The 25,652-nt window shown below is 42.7% G+C and overlaps 1 protein-coding gene across 10 annotated transcripts in view; it reads right to left on the bottom strand.

Annotated features, from left to right (window-relative positions):
* Window positions 1-25,652, bottom strand: part of sorcs1 (sortilin-related VPS10 domain containing receptor 1) — a 172,485-nt gene that overhangs the window by 3,831 nt on the left and 143,002 nt on the right. For 2 of the 10 annotated variants that reach the window (XM_019359484.2, XM_005470160.4), the window contains exons 16-26: window positions 24,611-24,744; window positions 20,186-20,299; window positions 15,618-15,789; window positions 13,834-14,020; window positions 13,057-13,190; window positions 9,981-10,104; window positions 8,609-8,721; window positions 5,887-6,021; window positions 2,703-2,802; window positions 2,169-2,274; window positions 1,426-1,580 (exon numbers count right to left, since the gene is read on the bottom strand). In XM_019359484.2, coding sequence (XP_019215029.1) covers window positions 1,426-1,580; window positions 2,169-2,274; window positions 2,703-2,802; window positions 5,887-6,021; window positions 8,609-8,721; window positions 9,981-10,104; window positions 13,057-13,190; window positions 13,834-14,020; window positions 15,618-15,789; window positions 20,186-20,299; window positions 24,611-24,744 — 1,474 coding nt within the window. Of the gene's footprint in view, window positions 1-2; window positions 1,183-1,233; window positions 1,304-1,425; window positions 1,581-2,168; window positions 2,275-2,439; window positions 2,540-2,702; window positions 2,803-5,886; window positions 6,022-8,608; window positions 8,722-9,980; window positions 10,108-13,056; window positions 13,191-13,833; window positions 14,021-15,617; window positions 15,790-20,185; window positions 20,300-24,610; window positions 24,745-25,652 lie in introns of those variants that run through there. The other 8 variants (XM_019359482.2, XM_019359483.2, XM_013277139.3 and 5 more) reach the window with 7 other exon arrangements.

The raw sequence follows: 25,652 nt of genomic DNA, 5'->3' as shown, positions 1-25,652 counted from the left end.
GAGAAAAGAAAGAAACGTGTCAGCGCTTATTTGGTACAAGCGGATTACACGAGCAACAGTATCGATCATTAAATACTCTAAATACGTGTTAGGAACAGTCTGGACATCTACGAGCATAATGCCTTCAATTGGAGTTTTATTTTGAAAACCCCATGAATTAAAGTCCTGCATTTGAGCTCCTTTCCCTTGTTTATTGTTCCCCACCAAGCACCTGAGGACTCCTTTATCAAAGCAGTGCTGGCACTTCAGACATGCATGGATGCATCTGGAAAAAAATTGAGTCTAAAACATACAGCGAAAACCCCAACGTTTAGATGACCCTGTTGGAGCAGACACTTGGCAACAGTGGGGAGGAAAAACTCCCTTTTAACAGGAAGTAAGCTCTGGCAGAACCAGCCATCTGCTGTGACCAGTTGGGGAAGGAGACAGGACAAAAGACGCATTTAGATGGGGAATCAAAGCCTTTCACATTATAGTCGTTTTGACTCATAATCTCACCGAGCCCAGGTGTCAGTTAGACATCATGAGGTCAGACAATATATGATTTTTAAACAGCAATGAATAAGCCTACAAGTGACAATTACAACATAATGATTAATGACAAGAAGCTGTTTAAATGCGTGAGTGAGATGACATGCAGCTACACAACAACAGAGCAGAAGCTCGCTAAGACTAGCTGACGTACACAACTGATAACACCAGTGCCAGGAATTCTGGGAACAATGAATTTATTCTGATCTATTTATTTTCATTTATTCATTTATTTTGCCAAAAGTGGACACTTTAAACTTTAAATATACCACCAACATTCAGAGGGATCCACAAAAAGATAAGAAACTACATCTCCCACCCCAGCGAAAGGCTTGTTATGTGTTAACATGTTAGACAAGCAAATGTTGTCTCAGGATGTACATATGGGTGACAAATTGGAAGAAAAGCTGAATGAATGAGACATGAAATGAAAAATGAATTAAAAAAATGGTATGAATCATCTTATAGTCTTCACATCACTAAACTCGGCTGGGCCGATGCATTTTCTTGACAAGTGTAATAAATTTCAAGCTGCATGTTGAAATTAAAGGTGCTATTTGAGTAAAGTAGAGCAGAACAGTTATAGATGTTCCTGAGCAACTTCTTCTGCAGGCTGGTTTTCTTTTCTTTCATTTGCCACCCATCAATATTCTGAGGGGATTAAAGAGGGACATGAAAAGAAAGAAAATGTGTTAATTGTACCACTGAGAGGCAATTCCACTGTTTGTCATACTCATTTTTGTTTAGTTGTTCTGCTGACTGGACCATTTCACTGAGAAACACACAGCACAGTGTCATGAAACAACGCGTGAACATGATGGTGTGAAATAAACAACAGCGTAAAAGAAAAAAATACTGAAAGTGAGCTGAGAAGAAAAACCAACGGATGTTTACCGATGGGCCGCGAGTTAAACTCTGTGTCCAGAATCTCCAAAGAATGCACCAAGTCCTGCTGAGAGCTGGGCGTGGCCACCGTTGGATTCGCTGGACTCATTTCTTGTTCTTTTTCGTTCTGCATCTGCGCATAGACGTTGAGGCCTGGGATCTTCCTTGAGGAAAGATTTACAGTGAGGCAGAGGAATAAAGAGCACGGCCTAAACTAAAACAGTGCCAGCAGTTTGCAGCAGTGCTGTTTTGATCATTCGCATCTGCAGTTCTATTTATTTTGAGCCATCTGGCGATGTTTGCGTGCGAATAGGCAGGAACATTAGAAATGATATGGTCTGTAAATGTGAAGTTTGATTCTGTCTCTGCTTGTCTCACCATGACTCTTTACATCATTTTCCCTTGGAACTGCTTCTTGGCGAGGAGACATAATTTAACATTTGAGAAAGGTCAACTGCCAGTGTTCAAAGGGCTTAATATTGATAGCAGCTGAAGACTAACTGACATTTCTTTTGTAAAGACTGACCTGATAAAAGAATTCTGCAGGTGTGTGTGTGTGTGTGTGTGTGTGTGTGAGGGGAAAAGCCAATTCTCCACCCAGGAGCACTGGGTACGGCGGGGTAGACATTTGACAGGCACCTATCAACCTTCTCTTAGCCCCGCCGACAGCTTTTGTTTACCAAGCTGTCAGGATGACTCGACAACTCCCTATCGCGCACAATGTGACGACTATATAGACGTGAACACTTTACCTCTTGAATTTGTAGATGACAAATACAGCTAAACCCACAACCACTACTGATAGCAGCATTAGCATGGCAGAGCCACTGTGGTTCTCGCTGGTGTCCACTAGGGGCGCTGCAGAGATAGGGGAGACAGGAACCCCAGAGCGTAAGCATCACATCACCAACACCACCCGTATTTCCACCCAGCTGAATCATGCAATGAGCAGTCTACACACATGAAGCCTATGTGAATCAAAGATGAATCATTTTAATATACAGTAGTATGGACTTCTCTTACTCTTTATCTTATTAGCCCCTTTAGGACAGTAGCAGCATCCCCAATAGGAAGAGGCACACATACTTGTAACGATGTTCACTCTCTGAATGTCTCTGTGTAGCTACATGGTGGGAGCCAATCAGACACAGAGTTGGTGTTGTTAGTTAAGTAATAAAATACACCTGACTGACTGCTGTTTCTATGTTTTGTCCCGCTTGCTACAGAAGGTACAAAGGCCGTTCTGGGCAGCTGTGAATGCACACACATGCAGGGGGGTTTGTTACCTGCTGATAAGTGCGCCGCATACACGGTGACTTGGACCCCGGGCCGCAACGTGAACTGGACGAGATTTTGATTGAGTGCGCTGAGCAAAAGCTCGGAAAGCTGTTGAGACAAAGACGGAGACGAGCTTCAATTCCCTTTGTTGCAAATCAAATAAATAAAAAAGGAAAATGTTACAAGTCAAAAAACAGGTAAAGTCAAGATCATCACACTACAGTCTCATCCATCTTTCGTATTGACTTGTCATTTATTATCTGTGTTTTGACATTTAAGAGCAAATGTGGTCAAAGTCACGATCAGTCCTTTGATGCCAGGTTGAATAATTGAGTCCAAAACTCGCTTGCCTTTGACAGCATTTCTAAAAGTTTCAGAGTCTGCTCAGTGAGTTTGTAAATGATAGCAAAAAACAACCAAAGTGAATTATGAAAGACGACTTATCTTAAGTTAAGATACTGACGGGGCTCAGGACAAGATATATATATATATATATATTTTTTTTTTAATTTTTTTTTGTTCTACTTAAAAGCCTAAAATGATTTGTCACGAGCAGCAACCTCCGCAGCTGAAAAAGGAAGCCAAAGTAAAGAGCCCATAACTGCAGTTCCTCGAATGACCACTTGAGGCTGGCGCTGAAATCGAGTCGGCCCCCTTAGACTCTGATGTCAAAATACCCGACTCAAAAGCAGAAATATCCTGTCTTCCTTCTCTCAGCCCAACCGGTTGCAGCAGATGGCCCCGCCCCTCCCTGAGCCTGGTTCTGCCGGAGGTTTCTTCCTGTTAAAAGGGAGTTTTTCCTTCCCACTGTCACCAAAATACTTGCTCATAGGGGGTCATATGATTGTTGGGTGTTTTTTCTGTATGTATTATTGTAGGGTCTACCTTACAACATAACGTGCCTTGAGGCGACTGTTGTTGTGATTTGGCGCTGTATAAATAAAACTGAATAGACATTTGCAGCCTTTGTAAAATAAATAGAAATAAATACAAACCCTACAGCAATGTTATGCACGACGGCGTAGTGGATAAGATAACACACATAGCAGGTGAACGCTAAAGAGGTTAATTTTATTCACTGAATAGGATAACCTTTGTGGTGCAGAGGCCTCGTGGAGCATTTTGCATGATTATCTGCAGTTAATTGTATGTTTAAAGCATTTGTTGTATCTGCATCTATACGATGCATGGATGCAGCTCACTGATCAAACTTGACACAATTTTTATGGCTCAAAAAAGTCAAGAGATGGCCAAGAGGATTCATAAACCATTGGGTGAAATTGGTGATGTCACCGTGGTTACTGCCATCCTCTAAAGGTCGTCTGTGCATAAGACCCACTAAAACTACCAAAAACACAGCAGTGACATACAGTTCTTATCAGTTTAATACACTGGTTTGAGAACAGGTACATACTGGGCAGGTGTTGCGCTGAGTTTATCTGAGCTAATTTTTGGAGATTTTTGCTACATGATGCAGCTAGAAAAGTGTTCCAGAGTGAAATTTTTGGGGCAGAAATAAAAAGGTGGTGTAGTTCAGCAGCTGGGTGATAATTATCTGTGGTTTTGTCCATTTGAGAGACACTTTATGATCGATGTTTGATTTGTTTCCAACATAAAAATATTGACTAATGCAACTTTAGCTTGCCTGTGAAAGATAAATGGAAGCAGTTACATGCGCACCTGACCTGAAGTAGGTTATCACTGCATGCAAATTACCACCAAACTGAATATACTTTAAATACCAAACTTTCTAAATGTAATGCTTTTTGCAAGGCTGCTGCATTATTTGTAAGCGCCCATGACCCGAAGAAACCTCCCTGCCACCACCAACAACCCCATCCGAGCTTTCTTCTGTTTACGTAAGAGCCTTTGTCTGTGGGACCTTTCCAGTGTAATGCATAATGCATACCATGCAGTCTCACTTGATCTCTGCTTTCCAGACAGGCGAGTAACCTTCTGCATTGAGAAGATCTGACTCTGATATAAATTGAGCAGATTATCATGACCCAAAGGTAAACTATAGCAAGCAGGAGGAAGTCTTACTTTCCTCACACAGATCTTTTCATTTCCATGAATCTCTGTCTCAGGGCTCCAATTCTCAGTCAAATGAGCCTCTTTATAAATGACATTTCACTATCATTAATCTGTTTTTTCTCATTTATGAAATCAGCATATATACTGCTGCATTACTCTGCAGAGCCAAACTAAACAAAATTCTCCATTTTCTCCCTGCAGCAGCCTTTTCCCTCTGTAGAGGCTTCATCTATCTTATCTGCCTCATTTGCCAAATTAATTGTGATATGAGTAATTTCTGTAGTCCTTCATCCTCGCCTTTATACTTCTTAGCTGTTTAAATTTAGACTATGCTTTGACTAATTACTTTTTCCCACTGTATACCAGGGTCAGTAAATCTATTATACATTCTAATAAGCGGAGCTTGCGCTACACTTTAAAGATGCCAACCTTGAATGAAGATTTATCACCGGCTTGTAGGGCAGAGGAACTTTCCAGGCGATCAACCAGGTGTGAGCGGGGAGGGAAGAGGAAAATCAAATTGATTCTGTTCCCAGCTTCCTTCTCTGCACATGCCGTGGAACGTTTCCCACAGAGAGCACGGCCAACATTATCAGTCATTATCTAATACGTGAAGCTGAGGGCTATTTGAGTTCATGTTGATATGCTGGTGATTTAGTGACTGATCGACCACGACAATTTTCCTTGTGTGGCCTTTTAGGCTCTTACAAGATGCTGCCACCCTCAGCCCCCCCCCCGCACCCCACAGGATGTGACTTAAGTAAGTATAAAAGTCATTCCCCCCGATAACTTGTTAATACTTGTCAGGCTTATTGATGAGTCTATTGCAAAGATATTCCTCAAGCTTATTCCAGAATTAGACTTTTGGAGAAGAAAAAACTGGACATGCTTGAGTAGGTTAATACTGACATCTGCTGGAGGAAAGAGCAACTTGAAATGATTTTTCAGGGAGCAATTACAGGCGAAGCTGCTGCTGCTAGGAGAAGAAAAATTCCTCTATGAGTCATAAAGCAGAAACGGGGGAACAATGCTTCAAACCTGGTACAGTTCGAGGGAGGATAACAAGGTGAAATCCATCCACCTACACTGTGGAGCTGGGGAAAAGCAGCGAGTCTGGAGGACATGCATCAGGTCAGAAAGCAGGTGTTGTTGCCTCACCTGATCTAAATGAGCTGAGCTCTTCTCTGGTTTCCCCTCAGTTATCTGTTTGTCAGGCAGGAGGAAAAACTCTGCTGCTGTGGGTAAACCTGGGAGGACAGTGACCAGGAGCTGATCCTCTCTCACGCCTGTAGCCTAGAGGAGGACAGTAGAGTGGATCGGGTCAGACTGAACTGCAGCAGTCAGCTCACAGAAATGAAACCTTGACACCAAGTACAAAAAAGCTCTGACAGTCAACGTTCGCTCAGATATTTTTGGTCCTTTGTTGACCAGAATTTAGCCGGATTCAGGCTGCAACCATTTATCATTCGAGCTTAAAGATTTACTGCAGTCTGAGGTTTTTGGAAATGTTCTCACTTACTCACGTGAGAAGATCAGTACAACTCTTACCTCTCCAGCAAGAACAGAATGGGAAAACAACAAAGAAATGAGGACTAAAGGAAACTAAGTTTCTAAAACATCAAACTACTGCAAAACATGAACACAAATATCCCTCAAGGTAACAAATTCCATCCATCCATCCATTTTCTTCCACTTATCCAATTCAGGGTCACAGGAGGAAACAAACTGATTAAAAAAAAAGTGATTACACCATTTTTAATCATAATTTTAAATGTGACACACAGTACATTTGATTAGAGGATGTCTGCTACTCCTGAACCCGACTGGAGTCCAAGCTGCATTTAACTTCACTCCTGTTTTGAACAGTGCTGCGTCAGCCGCCATCTGCTGGATTAAATGTGCATTGCAGTCCAAAACGAACCTATGAATATAATTTTCAAAGTGCTGTTTCTGAGTGATGAGCAGTTTTGCAGGAGAAAGATTATAAAAGCTTAAAGCATAAAATTACAATTCCACAATTACATCAAAAATGATCATTTCCCGTATCAAAGTAATTAAAATGTATTAATTATACCAATGAGCTTTATTTGTTTTTTCAATAAAAACAGGGTTAAAATAAATGAATCACAGATGATTTAATCAGGTCTCCTTTAAATGTCCTTACTGTTACTGTGTTCATTCAAAGGTGCTGGAGTTAATGTTGTATACCCTGAGAGGTCTGGACACGTGTCCGTGATTGTATTCCATCCTGCAGTAAACTCACCACAGTGGGAAACAGATTGTTTTGATGCCATATTGGAAAATATTTTGTTTAAAAAATTAAGTAGTTTGTGTTTTTTTGCTGTCATAATGACGGCTGGACTGCAAGGCAAGACTAAAGGATATTGTTATTGACGTGTTCTAGTGAACATTGTTTTCATTGAAAAGCACATATTAATCATACTTCTTATTAATCTGTCTCTCTTCCACAGCATGTCTTTATCCTGTCTTCCTTCTCTCATCCCAACCAGTCACAGCAGATGGCCCCGCCCCTCCCTGAGCCTGGTTCTGCCGGAGGTTTCTTCCTGTTAAAAGGGAGTTTTTCCTTCCCACTGTCGCCAAAGTGCTTGCTCATAGGGGGTCATATGATTGTTGGGTTTTTCTCTGTATGTATTATTGTAGGGTCTACCTTACAATATAAAGCACCTTGAGGCGACTGTTGTTGTGATTTGGCGCTGTATAAATAAAACTGAATTGAATTATAATACGATACAGCAAAAATATTATTTTTTCTAAATAGATAGTATTTTTTTGTCATAATATCTGTTTTTTCCATGTGACAGGCTTGAAAGATGCAAACAGCGTGGCCCGGCTTTAAGAAAATATAACCCCACCGCAGGTTTTACATTTTAGGCTTTTCTTACACTGATGCTTTATTTTGCATGCTGGCTCGTACAGAATCTCGTATGTAATTTGGAAAGAGGGACGTCAGGGTTCACCTTTGAGAGAAGTTTTTCATATCGAGCATGAATGAAATCTTAAAGGTCAGGTGTGGTTTTCAACCAATGGCGGCCCTTCACTTGGAGCTCACTTTCAGATCGGCGTTTAAAGAAAGTCAAAATGATGAGCTGGGTTGGGAGGACTGGTGTAATAAAAAAAATGAATTTATGGATCTTATTGATTCCAGTTGAGGCTGCCAGCTTTTCCTTGTTGGGTTTTCCTCCCGACGCGCTGGGTTTTAACCAGTGTGTCGTGTTTTTGTCTGAAAGTTGTTGTTGTTTTTTCGGCATGCGTTCTGGCCTCCGGGCTGTGGATGTCATGGAAAAAAAAGATGTCAATAGCGAACTGACGTGTTCAGTGAAGACTGAAGACAGGCTGTATATTTTTAGCATCCGTTTTGATTTGCAAGATCAAAAAGTGTGAAAATATGATGGAAAGCTCAGATTGCTTCCTCCTCTGCTTCAGAAAACATATTGACACTCCGAGGATGCTGGAAGAAATAACGGCACGTTAATGAGGCAAACTCTGTACCTAACATGTCATGTGTGGGTTTGAATCATGTCGTCCGTTTGACGGATCGCAAAGCACTCGTCTCCGAGCGCTCCTTCGGGTCAGCGCAGAACACGCATTAGACCCGCGCTGACGTTTATTCTTCTGTACACAACCTCGTTACTGTACGGCCCTGAACTCGGAGGGTGTGCGAGCCACAGCAATCAGCCAGCTCTTGAACTATATTTTTCCCCTCTTCTCCCTCTTGCCTTGTCATTTATCATCATAAAAGTCAGATTCATTTCTCCAAGCCTCAGGGAGGTCACGCAGCACTCAGAGGTCCAGCTGAGCGCTGACAGTATTTACCAAAGGAAGGCGACGGTTGCCACAAAAGAGCCAGAGAGAACTTTACCTGGATCAGAGAGTTCTTAATGACTCGGCTCACATCCAGCCTCCATTCTGCAATATCGGGGTTGTGCTCATCCAGGTTTGATGAAAAGGCGAGCAGATGAGATCGGAAATATTCTGCAGGAAGAAAAGTAAATGTGTGAGGGGAGCTTATGCCTTTCATCTGTCATTAAATGCAAAGTTTGAATTTTAGATTCAGTTCGTGTACGTGTGCTTTTTGCTAAATTCTGGTTTTATTTTCAGGTTCTGCCTCCATTCAGATCTTACAAGGGGAGCAAAAGCTGCAGAATGAGAACATTAATGATAGAGTGCTGTCCTTCTGTACCAGCTCAGTCATTTTTTTTAGCTGCTGATTTTCTTAATAAACTATTCATCATGCTTTGTGTTGTAGTTGTTAAGAAAAAGAACTGATAGATAAACTAACACTATATAATCATGCATCAGATGTTAATGGATCACGTATGATCACTAATTCTTTGAAAAATAAATCTTGGGAGTTCAAAGGTAATGTATGCATCAATTTTCTGCCAATCAATCAAAGTCCAGTATCAGCGGCAGCAGCTAAGAAGGTTATTCTAAAATCAGTTTCTAAGCCTCATTTTCAGGTTCCTCCTAGCGGGTCCTGAGGCACTCCAATGTAAGATGAGCTATGCAATCTCTCCTCAGACACTCCTGGGCCCCTCCTCCAAACTGGTTGAAAACCTCCAAGAGGATGTAGCCAGAAGGCATCCTGATTACAAACCTCAGGTAGTTCATTTCAGTGTGAAGGAGCAGCAGCTCTGCTCTAAACTCCTCCAAGCTCGTATCAGTTATTTTCTAACACAGTTCGTAATGATTTGTAGTGTTTACTGAGCCAATAAAAGCATGTTTTCAGTTAAAGCTTAGATGGTGAATAACTGGGAAAAAGAACTGGAATTTGCAGCTCTACATGTCTCAGAGACCTTCATCATCAGTTATGCATAGCGTTGAGTCAGAGGAAACACAAGAGAAATTTAAAGGCGAATATGAACATGTGGACATTCACGCTTGGAATCGACATTTTAAAGCTTTAATGTTAACATTTTGGACGACATCATTATTGTGTTTTGGAGCCACAGAAGGCCCTATTTGAACAAAAGAAAAGCTACATCTGTCATTTATATACAATTTATGCTATAGCTTAGCAAATGAAAAGTTTTAGCATATGGTTAAAAATGACCTCTAAGTCTGGAGAATGGCAGATTATTTTAAAAACATTAACTAGAAGAATGACGTCTAATAAGTATAAGATCATCAAAGGGAAGCAGCATTATTATTCTACTGTGGTGACAAAACTCATCAGCCTGTTTACAGAGCAACAGATTCCCAGTGGACACTGAGTGAGAAATTCGGCTCACCGTGGACAGCGATGGTTTTTCTGTCCTGCAGAATAGTATTCCCTGCAGACACCTGCACAGTGACTGTATTGATGCCTTCCCGGGAGAATGTGTACGCCACACTTCCCTCTAGGGTGATTACTGGCTGCTGGGGGAGCGAGAGAGAGAGAGAAGGAAGAAGGGGAGAGGGAGATGGGGAGTCAGATTGTAGGTACTCCCGTGAGAGACCCTTATCAACGGCTGGTTAACATCTCACACTGCTGTTATTTACACTACAGAGGTGTCAGGCTGTTGGCCGACTCACAAAAAACACACACGGACACACACGCACGATGACACACAGCTTTGCTAAAGTCTGTGCTGTGCTGCATGCAGCACAGAGGCCTACAGGGAGTTTCTGTGTGACACCAGCAGCTCCTTCCTGTCATTACTCACGTCTCCATTTGTTCTTCAGATAGCTTTAAGATGCTAATGCTGCCACTGTTTATTACCAAGCGACAGAACTGGTTGTCCTTGTGGAAAGGCCCCTGTTAGTGCTGAGCAAACACATTTACCCAGCTACAATTACACCGACAGAGAGGAGTGGAGCATTTCTACAGCTACAGTGCATCCTCAGACCATAATGCTTGAATTGATTTTTTTTATTCTTTTGTAATATAATGTTATGGTTCTCTAACATCTGGTTTATTGATTACATTAGTTGCTAATCCCATTGATGCTACTAAAGCTGGGGTCAGCGTGTTTGCACTCCGACAGTGACTTGCTATATTTGGAGGAATACCGCTCTACTTTTTTAGGAAGTTCTAATAGAATCCTAACAGCAGCAATAGGTGTGCTACTTTTCCAACAGCACAAGGAGCACACCTCTTAGACAGAGTGAAAATGGAAAACTGGTGGTGGGAGGAAAAGTTTGCTTGAATAAAGCATGAATTTGTCAGAAATCAAAGTTTAGGGTGCTATTGCATATCACCATCATACCACAATGGGCAAAATGACTCCAGGAATCACCTGCAGCCTTTGAGCAGATACAGCAACTTTATTTATCTATTGAAGAGCTTTGCTGTGTTTGTCCACTTTCTGGTCGAGGTAGCATGAGATGCTGTTTAGCCTTTTACATGTAAAACCTTTGAATAATGGCTAAACTGAAAGTCAAAGCAGCGCTGCTGTGTGTAGTATGCTGAGAAGTGTCAGTGTCTGACAGCCAAAGTTCTTGTTTGATGATGACTAACATCACTGCTGACATCACTGCTGACATCACTTACTAGCAACCAGCTGACCAGTGGTGAGTTGCAAAGCTAATGCTAAGCAACTATAGCAAGCTAACTTGGTGCATTAACTTAATAGACCTGATTTTCTTCTCGTATCAGCAGTTGTAGGCGTGGAGTCAACGTTAACCTTGTGGCCTTATTCACATTTACTTGGCTAACTACCCACTCATGAATCATCAGGATTCCCCCATGCTAGGAGCTAAGCTAGCTCTTTACACCTCCACACTATGTGGCAACTTAAGCACTTTGAAAGCAACTTCATCAGACAGTGATACACAGGGCAGCACCATCCTAATAGGTCACATGACCATCATCAATAGCAATTATAAAAAAATTTTCACCAGCACCGTGGCAGTGAGAATGTACGAGGATACGAGGCATACGGGGCGACCGTGGCTCAAGAGTTGGGCGTTCGCCTTGTAATCGGAAGGTTGCCGGCTTGAGCCCCGGCTTGGACAGTCTCGGTCGTTGTGTCCTTGGGCAAGACACTTCACCCGTTGCCTACTGGTGGTGGTCAGAGGGCCCGGTGGCGCCAGTGTCCGGCAGCCTCGCCTCTGTCAGTGCGCCCCAGGGTGGCTGTGGCTACAATGTAGCTTGCCATCACCAGTGTGTGAATGTGTGTGTGAATGGGTGGATGACTGGATGTGTAAAGCGCTTTGGGGTCCTTAGGGACTAGTAAAGCGCTATACAAATACAGGCCATTTACCATTTATATACAAGGTGGGCCATTTATATGTATACACCGTAATAAAATGGGAATGGTTGGCGATATTAAAGTCCTGTTTGTGGCACATTAGTATATGTGAGGGGGCAAAATCCTCAAGATTGGTGGTGACCATGGTGGCCATTTAGAAGTCGGCCATCTTGGATACAACTTTTGTTTTTTCAATAGGAAGAGGGCCATGTGACACATCAAACTTATTGGTAATGTCACAAGAAAAACATGGTGTGCTTGGTTTCAACGTAACCAAGATGGCCGACTTCTAAATGGCCACCGTGGTCACCACCCATCTTGAGGAGTTTGCCCCCTCACATATACTAATGTGCCACAAACAGGACTTTAATATCACCAACCATTCCCATTTTATTACAGTGTATCCATATAAATGGCCCACCCTGTACTTGTTTTATATCTTCTGCCAAGGCCAAGGGCCTTTTTTTTGTTGCAAAAATCAGTTTATCCATGCTCAGTTTTTGGCCTGGTACTTTTGGCATAATCACGGAAATTCTTTGTAAAATAAATGACACTAAACATAATCATCACTCAATCCACCAGCAAGGTGAAAGCTGATTAATTTTATTTCGTAAACTGATTTTGAATTTCAGTGTTTCCAGAAGTCTTTGTTCCGTTTTAAAGTGTCACATTTTGCTATTCTGAACAAAATCCATTCAGATCTTTTGTCTTCAAAGGCCGATATCTCCAAAGCTGAGTTCCCCAAGCTGAAACTATCTGCATGGCTAGATGCTGCAAAGGGATTAACAGAAAAATATGTCTTTTCTGACCCTTTAACTCTGTGTGATTGATCAGCTCTGCCTGACTGCAGCAGGCCCTATAATTGGAGGATTTTTACACTAACACTAAGATGCATACACTTCACTGGTTATCAGTAATTAAGGTACTATGTGAATAGGTCAGCACGTTCCACCATTTTTATTGACGCTGATTAACAAGGCTACAAATTTTCCAACCTGCATCCACAAAAATAGCTCCACAAAATAATGATTCTCACATTTTGGAGCAGAAGAGTCAGCAACCTACTTAATTGCAAATGGGCAAAAGAGTAAGAGAAGTAGTGAGAGAAGTGGTGAATTTCTTGAGTGCGCTGTACCTCTGTGTTATTTCCGATCCACCAGATGTAGGTGACCGTTCCCACTTGGCTGGGCCACAGAACAGCAGTCAGGTTCACTTCCTTATTCCTCACAGCCACAAAGGGAGCTGAGAGATGGATATACTCCAGCTGACCTACTCAGGCACACATATACATCACAGTGTGAACTCGACGCTCTGTGCTATAATATGTGAAAAGAGGATAAAAATAAAAGAAATAACTTTATCGGTTCAAATGAAGGGAAAAAAGAGGGAGGAGATGGGGTTTATAGGTGGGTAAGGAGGGTGAGTTTGTTCAAGATTCGCTCTTGCTCTGGGACTGCCGGCTGCCATCTGTGTACTATTTTTCATCCGTGGCACTCTGGAGCCTGCAGTGGCTCTATTTGTACGGTTGGCACATAGGATTGACAGATTGGTGGGGGCAATGTTGCTCCCTGATCAATAAGTCAGCTCCGTTACATCTGTCACCCCCTGAATACACGGGGGTGGTCAGCCCTGTTACGTATGAGGTTGCCGTGGCTTCTGCGGGCTGAGTGACTGCGAAGCAGAAGCTGAACTGAGTGGAAGCGAAATGGGATTTGTTCTATCTCACTTGTTTGTTTGGCTAAGGGAGGGGAACGTGTTCTGTGAAGAGATAAAGGATAGAATGTCGTACAAGCAGAAAACAGCAATTCCATAGACTCTGATAAAAAGTGGAAAGAGCTGAAACTAAGAGCAGACAAACTGAAGAATCTAAATAAATGCACAAAAACATCTTTCAGAAAACTCGGTATCTCACATGTGACATGCAGGTAGAGCATGGCGGTCTCTGAGCCCAAGCTGTTCTCCCCGGTAGCAGTCACTCGGTAGATTCCCACAGCTTTGTAGATGTGTTTGATCCCATCCTCGATGGAGCTCACATTGGAATATGTAAGAGCGTGGCCATCTCCAAAGTCCAGAGTGATGCTCGTCCTCGCCCCGTCACCCTGAACAGGACAAACACTTCCAGGAAATCTGCAGGTCTTCTATGAAATATTCACTCTGGTTTGCGTTGGCTTATATTACATTTGACCACACAGAGCACGGTTTTCCCTCTACACACAATATGTGTAGGTAATGCTTATCATACTCCCTGCTAAGGGCTGCTATTGTCAGTGTGCTCAGCTCAGCTCATTTTAAGGGCGTGTAATACTTTTGTCAGACACTGACTTTACTCCAAGGTTAACAGTGTCCATAGTGACACCGATCTCAGTCCTAACTCATCATGTACGGATGCTTGTAAACGACACTGTGAGTCACAGTTTGCACTTTGTCAACTTTTTCCAACAGGAACACAGATCACGATCTGCTGCCTGACAAAGTCCTCCAGTCTTTACATGCAGACGCTGTCACCCTCGCAGAGGACAAAGGATATTTTCCAGATATAACAGTTTCACGGCAGCAGATAGTAGTTCAATGTAAATGTCATTCTACTTTTCTATATATGAAAACAAATGTTTCAGATTTTTGGGGGGATTTTTGCTTTCCAGAAGTCTAAGGAGCTTGGAAAGAAAAGCGTCTGGACTTCTTTAAGTTTCGTTGAAGACGTTTCACCTCTCATCCGAGAAACTTCCCATGACCCTCTTGGGGACACTCCCATAGGGCTTAAAATCTGGGTCTCGCCATCAGTTGCTCTTAGATCTGAAGAAGCTTCTCAGATGAGAAGTGAAGCATCATCAAGGAAACTTAAAGATGTCCAGATGCTTTTCTTTCCAAGCTCCTTAGACTACGATGACCTGGATGACTGAGAACCTTCACAGACATGCTTTCAGAATGTTGTGTTCAAACACTGGAAAGAAATAGGAAGTCACTCTTGCTAACCAAGTCATGGTCATCAATTACTTTAATATAATCTCTATGTTTTTGTATGAATATGCAGAAACTGTAAAAAGAATTCTGCATTTTCTCCTTCTGTGGTTGAATGAAGGTATAGCGGTAACATAGTGGCGAACAAGCTAAAATCACCTTTTTTAAGGTTTGTTATGATCTGCATTTAAAGACAAAGACAATCCGCACAGCTGACTCCATAATCACGAGGAAGTCCCACCTAAAAGAATCTGTGCTACTGCACTCAGGGCTCCTCAGGTTTGCAGTCCCTGTTTGAGTATCTTCTTTGTTTTCAACAATGATGAGAAGTAACTTGAACCCTAAAGCCTAACACTACTACTACGACAACACCTCTTAGGATCACTAATAACTGTGTGGACTTCTCTGGAAGTGTTGATGTGTAACTATGTCAAAGTAGGTGAGTACTGTTGGTCATAAAGAGCAAAAAAAAGGTGTACAATGGCATTTCTTCACCCTTTAAACATGTATGTTCAGTTTAGAGTGTGAACAGGAAAATATGAGAGGATACAGCACAGTCGAGGCTGAGGATGCTGGTGTTGCTATAGAAACAACCCAGATAGCCATTTCCAATCTAAGTGTACATTTGAAACAATCGACTAATATTTGCTAACAGTTCTGACTTCCCCCTTATTTACACTGTAAATATAATGACACTGACACTGTGTGACTTCATGGGAAACACTGAAAACAGCTCACCTCCTCCAGAAAAACAAGAAAGGTGACATTGGTGCCTAACACGGCTGTCAGCGAACCCTCACTGGTAACCAGGTGGAGACCTTTGGGTGCTTGGATAGGACACTGCTGCCTCCTGGCTGTGTACTCTGCGCTCACACCAGCTGTACAGTTATTGGAGACCACTTTTCTGTAGCTGAAGGTGGAAAAGCAAATGAAACCAATTAGATGTGCCATCAGACAAACACAAACTTCATATAAGGTTCGTATAAACTGCTCTTTGTAAACATGTAACTGTATTTATGTGTAAAATAACAGCAGACCCTAACCTGGCTGCACTTCCCTCATTCAGATTCTCAAGAAAACTTAACAGAAAAAAGGAAAAAACCCTTTTCAATTTGAAGTGCCAGGACTGCTGTTTGTGTGGTGAGGGTGTAGACGCTAACACAAACACGGTGCCCTTTGACAGAAAATCTAGAATGTGGTGGGAATGTCAATGTTCCTGCAACAAAGAGCCGTGCTGAGGCTCCTTCAGAAATTTTAAAAAGGACTTACCCTGATTAATGTTCCAGTGACAATGAATGTGCCATGTTTTAAACACAGAGATATTGTGTAGCATGTTTTTTTAATCATGGTGCTTGTTATATATATTCAGAGTACAGCATTTGACATTTTACAATCCTTACTACATGTCAGAAAATTATTTATGTTTCATATATATAGAATAGAATAGAATTCAACTTTATTGTCATTGCACATGTCACAGGTACAGGGCAACGAAATGCAGTTTGCATCCATCCAAAGCTGCTCACAAGCTCCACAGCCGTCCCTTTAATGTGGATGGGTGGATGTGGGTCAGCATTCCTCCTGTAGTCCACGATGAGCTCCTTGGTCTTCTCAGTGTTAAGCAGCAGGTTGTTTCTGTTGCACCACTCAGCCAGATGATCCACCTCCTCCCTGTAGGCGGTCTCATCGTTGTCGCTGATGAGGCCAATCACCGTGGTGTCATCTGCAAACTTAATGATGGTGTTGGAACCATCAGCAGGTCTGCAGTCGTGGGTGAAGAGGGAGTAGAGAAAAGGGCTCATCACACAGCCCTGTGGTACACCGGTGTTCATTGTGATTGTTGATGAGCAGCGGTTATCCAGTCGGACATGTTGGGGGCGGTTGGTCAGGAAGTCCAGTAACCATTTGCAGATGAGGGAACTGATGCCCAGGTCTGTCAGTTTCCTGATGAGTTGTGAGGGGTGGATTGTATCGAATGCTGAACTGAAGTCTATAAACAGCATTCTGGCGTAGGTGTTGTTGTTGTCCAGGTGTGAGAGGACAGAGTGCAGTGCGATGGAGACTGCATCCTCTGTGCTCCTGTTCTGGCGGTATGCAAATTGGTGGGGGTCCAGGGTGGGGGGGAGACAGGATTTGAAGTGTGCTAAGACCAGCTGCTCTAAACACTTAGTGATGATGGGGGTGAGTGCTACTGGGCGGTAGTCATTGAGGCTAGATGGGTTGGAGTTTTTGGGTATCGGGACGATGGAGGTGGATTTGAAGCAGGCCGGTACCACAGCGTGGGCCAAGGACAGATTGAATATGTCTGTCAGGACTCCTGCAAGCTCCCCAGAACACGCTCTGAGAACACGCCCGGGGATGCCATCAGGACCTGCAGCCTTGTGGACATTGATCCTGCTCAGCACTGCTCCTACATCGGTGGGGGAGAGAGTCAGAGGTTGGTGGTCTGGCGTCATGTCTGTTATGGTTGTGGTTGTGGGGTTCCCTCGCTCAAAACGAGCATAAAAGTTGTTGAGCTCGTTGAGGAAGGAGGCATCAGAGGATGCCTTATGTGTTTATATATATATATATGTTCTTTATCCAAGTATCTTTAAATATAAAGGGAGGAAGGGTGTGTGACAGTCCTTCGGGACACGAATTATGTAAGAAAGCTTAGAGTTAGCTTTTGTTGCCTTGCTGATCTTTAATTTATTAAAAAAACAAATAAACAAAAAGAAAAACACATCAGCTGATCTCAGTGTGAGCCTCAGCAAGTTACACACTGCTCACCAATTTCTCATCCTGTAGGGAGCGCTGTTGAAACTGCTGCACAACTGCAAGCCACTCTGCAAGCCACCTCTAGCCTGATTCCTCTGTTTCATGCTGTGCCTGACTAATTAATATCATGTCGACTGCCACTAACAGTGCTGCTGATTTGCCTCCCTTAAGCTTTCCACATGTAACTGAAGGCTGGACGGTCATCCCCAGCACCAACCTTCCCATCCAACTACCAGCCAATAACCTACCACAGTACCACATGGAAGCTCCTGTCAGGCATCATAGCGGCTAAAATGAACAGGCACATGGCAGGATTGGCAGGAATACCAGAGGAGCTCAACACCAGCTGCTAGCAGACTGAGCAGTTGTTCGAGATTGCAAGACCAGGCTGACCAACCTGTGCACTGCCTGGACTGACTACAAGAAAGCCTGTGACTCGATGGCCCACACCTGGAACCTTGAGTACCTAGAACTGTACAAGATCAACAGGACCCTATGAGCCTTCATCAGGAACTCAGCCCTTGGTATTTCTTGCCACATGCCCACTGAGAGAAGGAACACCACCCAAAGAAGCTATATATAACAGTAATAATCCTATTTTCATAAAAGTTATTCTATTCGAATAGAATAGAATAAAATAGCCCTTTATTGTCATTGTACACCTACAATCTAATTTTTTTTGTTTTTGCAACTCAAATCTTTATCAATTCTAAAAAAAAGTGCCTTGTTTCACAAGGCATAAAATATTTACATTTACATGTGTTCAGAAATGAAAGTCAGTTTCTTTTTGGGATGAGAAAACAACATACACCCTCCTCACCCTCCACAACTGTGCTGGAGTGTACAACCTACCATCCATTCATTAATTCACTTTCTTAACCACTTATCCAGCTGGAGTCACAGAGGGTGATAGATTATCCTAGCTGACACTGGGCAAGAGGGGAGGTACACAGACAACTATTACCATTCATCCACACCTCTGACCAATTTGGAATCATCAATTAAACGAAAACACTAGTTTCTGTTAGGAACAGGGAAAAAAATCCAATCTCCACACCTCTAAACCACCCGTGTGCCATTCTAAAGAGATCACACACAAAAAAAGCATCAGGATGCATCGTCTGGTGTCTGGAGTGCAAGACATAAACAACCAAGCCGGATGGATACAGCAGCTCACTGCTGCAGAAACACGGCTTCATGGCCATGTGATCAGGGCAGCAACAACACAAATGTTTCCTCTTGTCACGCTCACATTTATTTCTGATTGTAGGGATGTGATCTAATTATTTTTCCTAACATCTTCTCCATGTTAAAAGATTCTGTCAAAAAAATAATAAATATGGAGAAAGGGAAAATTATGTCTGGTGTAAACTACACCAGATAATGCTCACATGTCACCAGGCTGCCAAAGTTATTTACAGTCATGTAAGAAGGGCAGTTCTCTGAATAGTTTCCTGTAAACTTTGAATAGTTTTTGCTTTAATTGCCAATCCCTATTATTCTTTTCTCACTACAGAAAAGGATACGCATAGTTATCTTAAAGTCTAGTAATGAACCTAAATGGTAGATTTCTGCAGCTGAGAGCGCAGAGTGACACCTTCCAAACCTTTTAGTCAGAGAAATAATCATTAATCAGTTATGAGCTTATAGTAATTATAGTAATCCACTCTTTCCAAAGCAGATTTTTAGCAGAAGCAGTTTTTATTCTGGGCGTCCAATACGCTAAAGCTGGCATAATTCAAGTCTTCAAATTTGTAAAAAGCCTTCCTCACATTTCTGAATTCATGGCATGACGTTTCCAAACTGCCCCAGCTGTCACAGGGAGAAAGGAGTTATTGCAGGGCTAACTCAGAGAAACAGCTTTCATTCATGCTCCCAATCACACTTTCAGGCACTTTAGAAACACAAATGAAACTAAAACTTAGGTCTTTGGACTGTGGGATGAAAATCCCACGTTAGCACAGGAAGAATATGCAAGCGCCGTACATTTGATCCCCAACAATCCTGCTTATGTTCTGGGTAAGATGGTGAACATCTATCGCCATCGGTTTTATTCACAATACCTCTGCTTATGTTTTCCTAAGTGGACAAAATGGACTAGTCCCATTATTATTAGCATTTTTTTATTTATTTCTCCTGAGGACGATTTAGCTCTGAGCTTTATATCACACTGTGATCATCAATGTTAAATCAGACTTTTCTTCCTGGGCACTTGAGTTATTTTTGGAAAAAGCCACCGCACTTCACACACCCTCACACTGGATTCGGCATTGAATTTTTCATTCATCCCTCTTTGAAATTCTTGACACAATTTTCACCCAAAGATCTTTTTATTACCAGTGCTTTATCCTTGTTGGTTCATGATTGTTTTTTAAAAGTGCAGGTTTGATCATTCAGCCCACATTTTCCTCGGCCCGACCGTGTCGTCCCTGAGAAACTAATTAAAGCACCCGGAGCTATTCGGCTCAAATGCACCATTCATTTTATCCAATCCCTGTGAGTCGCTGCTGAGACTGTGCATGCTGATTCTAGTCAGCTCTCATCCTCACCCGGTGCTGTTAAGGAAAGTCATCCCCGTGGTGCAACTCCTGGACATCGATGATGGATGGAACCAAAAGGCGGGGGTGCACTTGCCGTCCGTCCGTCTCTCAAAGCCGTAATCACTGCAACGATCCGACAAAACAGACACCGTCATTAAACCGGGACACAGAGGAGACAGCGTTTGGAAAATTCAATTCGAAAATTAGATACAGGCTGTTACAAGTGTGACACCTGCTTATAAAATGGCTGATAATACTCACAGGGAAATCAATCAAAAGTTAATAAAATATTCTAAACTGAAAGGGGCTCCACATGTTGTAAGATCATTCCAGATTGAAATTCAACATGGAAACTTAAAGTCATCTAAGTATCGACTTCAGAGGAGCCGCAGCAGCTGCTTCTTTGGTGCTCTTTAAACACAGCCCACGAGTTGTTTGTGCCATAAATTAAAAGGCAGAGCAGCGCTGTGTCCCCAAAATGATAGGGACAAATTGCCCCAATTAGCGCGACATGCACACAGATGCAAAAGTGTTGTGATTGTTAATGAAAGCTATTAGGCTCAGTGATTTATAGTTTTGATGGAGCTTATTCCAAAAGCAGTCCTCCTCGAGAGACCTGCAGATATGGGACCAACGTGAGGAAAAATAAATACACAGGAAAACAAACATTAAAACTGCTGATCATTCAAAGAAAGCATTTTTTGTCTAATGTAGAAAAGCATTCTCTGTGACTGCAGCTGTGATATCAGGAGTCACCAGCACAAAAGCAGGTGTGAAATATCATCTTCTTTTCCTCTGAACACTTTGTCCTTCAAGAGGTGACGATGCCACACAGTTATGGGAATGACTACACACACACACACACACACACACATACACACACACACATACACACACACACGCAGTTATATGTTTGAGCAGCTGACTGGTTTCCATTTAGCAGCAGCAGCCACCGGGAGAATGTGCCAGAGCTGCTCTGCAATTATAATCTGGAGGATGTTATCCTTCACGGTGATCTCTTATCTTTTAATCCCTCACTTAACCCCAGTTTCCTTAAACCCCGGGACATATTGCAAATGCATCTCTGCAACTCATAAGACCATGGCTCTGTGCCAAATACAAGAAAACACCTCGCTTAACAATTAGCCGCTGCTATTTGTTGTTCTCTGTCCTCCAGGTGATGCCATCATACACTCGGTGATGATGTACGCGACTGTCCCACAAAACAGAGCCCTCGCTTTCCTTTGAGAATTTTTGTATCCTGACAGTGCAAACATCGCCGCCCCTCCCTGAGCCTGGTTCTGCCGGAGGTTTCTTCCTGTTAAAAGGGAGTTTTTCCTTCCCACTGTCGCCAAAGTGCTTGCTCATAGGGGGTCATATGATTGTTGGGTTTTTCTCTGTATGTATTATTGTAGGGTCTACCTTACAATATAAAGCGCCTTGAGGCGACTGTTGTTGTGATTTGGCGCCGTGTAAGTAAAACTGAATTGAATTGAAACACCATACAATGAAAAATGGGACCAGGCTGATAGGCACACTAATAGTGTGTAATACTGTGAGTGAGACACAGTGTCACTCCTGAACTTACAGCTCTGGTTACTTTTTACTTGTGTCTGTGGAGTGCAGAAACAATAAGAGAAAAATGAAACACACTCAGTTTTACACTCTGGCTCTGTCTGCTCTCTTCTCTTTCCCATCACCCCCAACCAATGGAGGGTGAATGGCTGAAATCCAATAACTGTAATAAAGTAGATTATTCTACCATTTGCTGGTAAATTGTATTGCTGGGTCACTCAGTAATTGACCTTGACAGGGGTTATTTATTTCAGATATATTTTAATGTACTTCAAAGACCCCTCTAATGACAGTCATTACAAACACTTCATGTTACATAGTTTTCATCCGACAAGCTTCTTCAGTTCTAAGAGCAACTGGTGAAGAGTCCCAGATTTTAAGCCCTATGGGAGTGGTTTGAAGGAGGTTTGAAGGTTTGAAGGAGGAGTGAAAGAAGCCATCTATGTCCACTGTGAACGGACATCTTTGAACAGAGGGCGGGGCTTACTACACCAAATGTCTGCCATCTATAATCCTGCCCAGACGCCTTAACGCCCACTCACATCCTGGGCCTTTCGACCTCAGGAAATCACATGATAGGGTGGGGCTAGGTTTTACAGTGGGTCCACCCGAAACCTTGGCTGATTGTGACCCACACCCGTTTTCACACCTTGGCTCATGTGATTAGGCAGAGGATCCATAGGGGGTCCACAACCCTCTTTTGGGGGGGGGGGGGGCTGAAAACTGAAGGCTCTGCCTCCCATTCTACTTTTAAATACTCTAGGAACAACACGTGATATTGTACATGTACTATAAGGTCTTTAAGATAAGATGATGCCTGATTATTCAGACCTTGTATGTGAGGAGCAGAAGTTTAAATTCAATACCGGATTTAACAGGGAGCCAATGAAGGGAAGCCAATACAGGAGAAATCTGCTCTCTCTTTCTAGTCCCTGTCAGGACTCTTGCTGCAGCATTTTGAATTAACTGAAGGCTTTTCAGGGAGGTTTTAGGACATCCTGATAATAATGAATTACAGTAGTCCAGCCTGGAAGTAATAAATGCATGAACTAGTTTTTCAGAATCCCCAATAAACTTTTAATTACTAGAAAGTCTTTTGTAAAGAATTCATATTCTTCAATAAGATTAAATGCAATATTTTTTGCACTAGAGATCTAACTGTGATTACATTAGGCACATTATAGTTTAGGTGAAAAATACCTAATTGCAACATTAAAATTATGTTTAAAGCTACCTAGTGCATCTAAAACACTACATACAAAACATCATTACCAAATACAATCTAACAATGGTTAAACTAATGAATATGATGCATAAATACTAGTACTGCTAATGATTATTAACAATAATGAATTATCATTGTGTGTTCACAGTAAAATTCATAACCTGTTAACATCCACCAGATCTCAGTTTAGGTTAGGCTACATTTTGGCCACATGCTAAACAAGCAGAGTTTGAAAGACTAAGGCGTTTGCTTTGAGGTCATAGTTTTTTTTTAAGGCTTAACAGGTTTACAGGATTTTTCAAGGTCAAAGGCAATAACAAAGTGGATGGTGAAGTGTTAAGAGTTCCAGCAACTGTGGTTTAATATTGCAGGCTTCCTAGTGCGCGCGCACACACACACACACACACACACACACACACACACACACAGACACACACACACAGACACACACAGGGCTCAGAGGAGTCAGACTTCTTTGCAACAACAAAAAAAATCCCAGCAAAAACACAGAAACCAAACACTCTGACGATGTTTGCTCCAGCTTTTTTTTCTTTTTCTTGTTTAAGTCCTGACCTCTCTGGCAGCTTTTACAATCAGAATTATGATCTGAATGCACTGTGTGCCAAACGCATTTTTGCTTTTCCAAGAGCAGCTTTATAAATTCTCTATAGGCTCCTCTTGTTCAGGGTTTATCTGTTTACTTCTTCATTTCTATTCCTGTTATTTCAGTTATTCTATTATATGTGGTATACAGTATGACAATGTCTAAAGCAGGACAGGCAGAGAAAAATAGGAGAGGATTGGGGAAGACATAATAAAAGAATAGAGTACAAAAAGAAATACACAATGTATCGCCAACTACCGCACCTATAAGAGAACAAACATACAACACCTGGAACACAAACACTCAAAAACGCACAGGTAGCACTGGCAGAGCCACATGAACGGCTCTACCCACTGTGACCCTATGTGTGCATGTGCTGTATGAGGGAGTGTGCGTGTGTGTGTGTGTGTGTGTGTGTGTGTGTGGGTGTAAGGAGAGAGCCAGGAAACAACTGGCTCAGTAGGCACCCCCATTTCCCACACCCAGCCACAGGGAGGTGTAGGCTCTGCAATGACACCACCCAGTCCGGGGCCTCCACCCAAGACAGTAGACTGGAGTGTTCAGATGAGTCTTGGGACACACACAGGAAAAGGACAAGACACCCTGGTCTGGGTCTGGGACAAGCTGCACTCAGCAACGGATGCTTCCTCACCTGAAAAAGCCCCCCCCCCCAAAGGGGCGCAGACCAACCCCTCGCAAGAAGGGTCTTACCCAGAGACCCCGGGAACCAGCGCCCCAGGCCCTGTAGCCGGACCCACCCAGAAGAGGCCACCCCGCCACCACAAGCACCCCAGGCCCCACACCCCAAGACCGTTAGAGAGCACCAACCCCAGTCCCCCACCAACACCAACTGATTCAGAGACCCAGGCACAGTTCTCCAACCTCCAGGGAGCTGCCAGAGCCCAGTAGTCCCAGATTATATTTATTCAAATCTGATGAATTATTAATGCACAGTTTAAAAGTGGGGATTGTAAAGTGTTGGCACATACAAAGTGGACTGAATGAAAATTTAAAAAAAAAAAATACTGACCATTCAAAGTCAGCCTCTGTGCAGTCGCATGGTGCCGATGTCATGGTCACTGAGTATGTCTTTCCCATAACGCACCTGGACGTGGGCTTCAGCTTTCGGTAGATTCTTTTGACTCCCATCAGACACGGCTCACCCTGCAGGGTCCAAAAACAAAGCCAAGCGGAAAGAAACAGAGTTTGAAACTGAAGTGATTTTGTAACGCTGTATCCACAATAAATAATTTACAGCATACAATCAGCCATGTGTGCAAAGAGCACCGTTCTCGGGCTCGTGGCGTGTGGCGTGCTCAGCTCAGCAACTGTTCCTCCGTTGCAAGCGTCACACTGTCGAATGTGCTGCTTGAGTTCTTTTTTAAGGGATTTTTTTTGTGATATTGAGATGAACGACTGTGAAGGAGTTTCAGCTGCAAAAGCTGCCAGAACCCGATCCATTTTTAGCCACGTGGCTATGTGTGGGAAGTGAATATAAAATCAGTCGAGTACAAAAAGATGTGAAGATATCAGCAGCCTGTTTCCACTGCATCCTTCATCCTACACTGCTGCTCTCTTTTTATTACCAGAAGATTCTGTCTTTGTGCATTAGGTGTCACTAGTGAGATGGCTAAAAAAATTCTTGCCAGCATCCACAAATACAACTGCCAGCTCCGTCCCTAACTTAAACACAAAACCTCTCCTTTGTTTTCAGGTGGTGTTTATTTTTTATACCCACACTACCTCTACATTTGGGCAGTTTAGCCCTGTAATTGGCTTGGACTCTTGTCATCTTCCATGCTATATGTTTTGATCATTAGCCTGCTTTGAGCATATGGGCGTCTAAACCAATTACAGAAGTGGGCCATGAATAAAGGCAAGCTTTAAACGTCTGGCTCTGCTTCAGGCCCGACCAGGTTGAGGAGCTTTCAGAGCAGGTTTAACGTATGCTGGGAGGTTCACTTAAAGCACGAGGGAGGAATCGTAAGGATACTGCGCTGGGAGGTCTCCAGCTTCACAACACAGCAAAGCTGAAAGCGTACAGCGAGGGGCTCTGAATCAACCAAACTTAA

The sequence above is a fragment of the Oreochromis niloticus genome, linkage group LG6, assembly GCF_001858045.2.
Source record: "Oreochromis niloticus isolate F11D_XX linkage group LG6, O_niloticus_UMD_NMBU, whole genome shotgun sequence".
In the NCBI taxonomy this organism is placed as follows: Eukaryota; Metazoa; Chordata; class Actinopteri; order Cichliformes; family Cichlidae; genus Oreochromis; species Oreochromis niloticus.
Note: the sequence above shows the minus strand (reverse complement) of the source record. Positions and strands in the feature narration are given on the sequence as shown.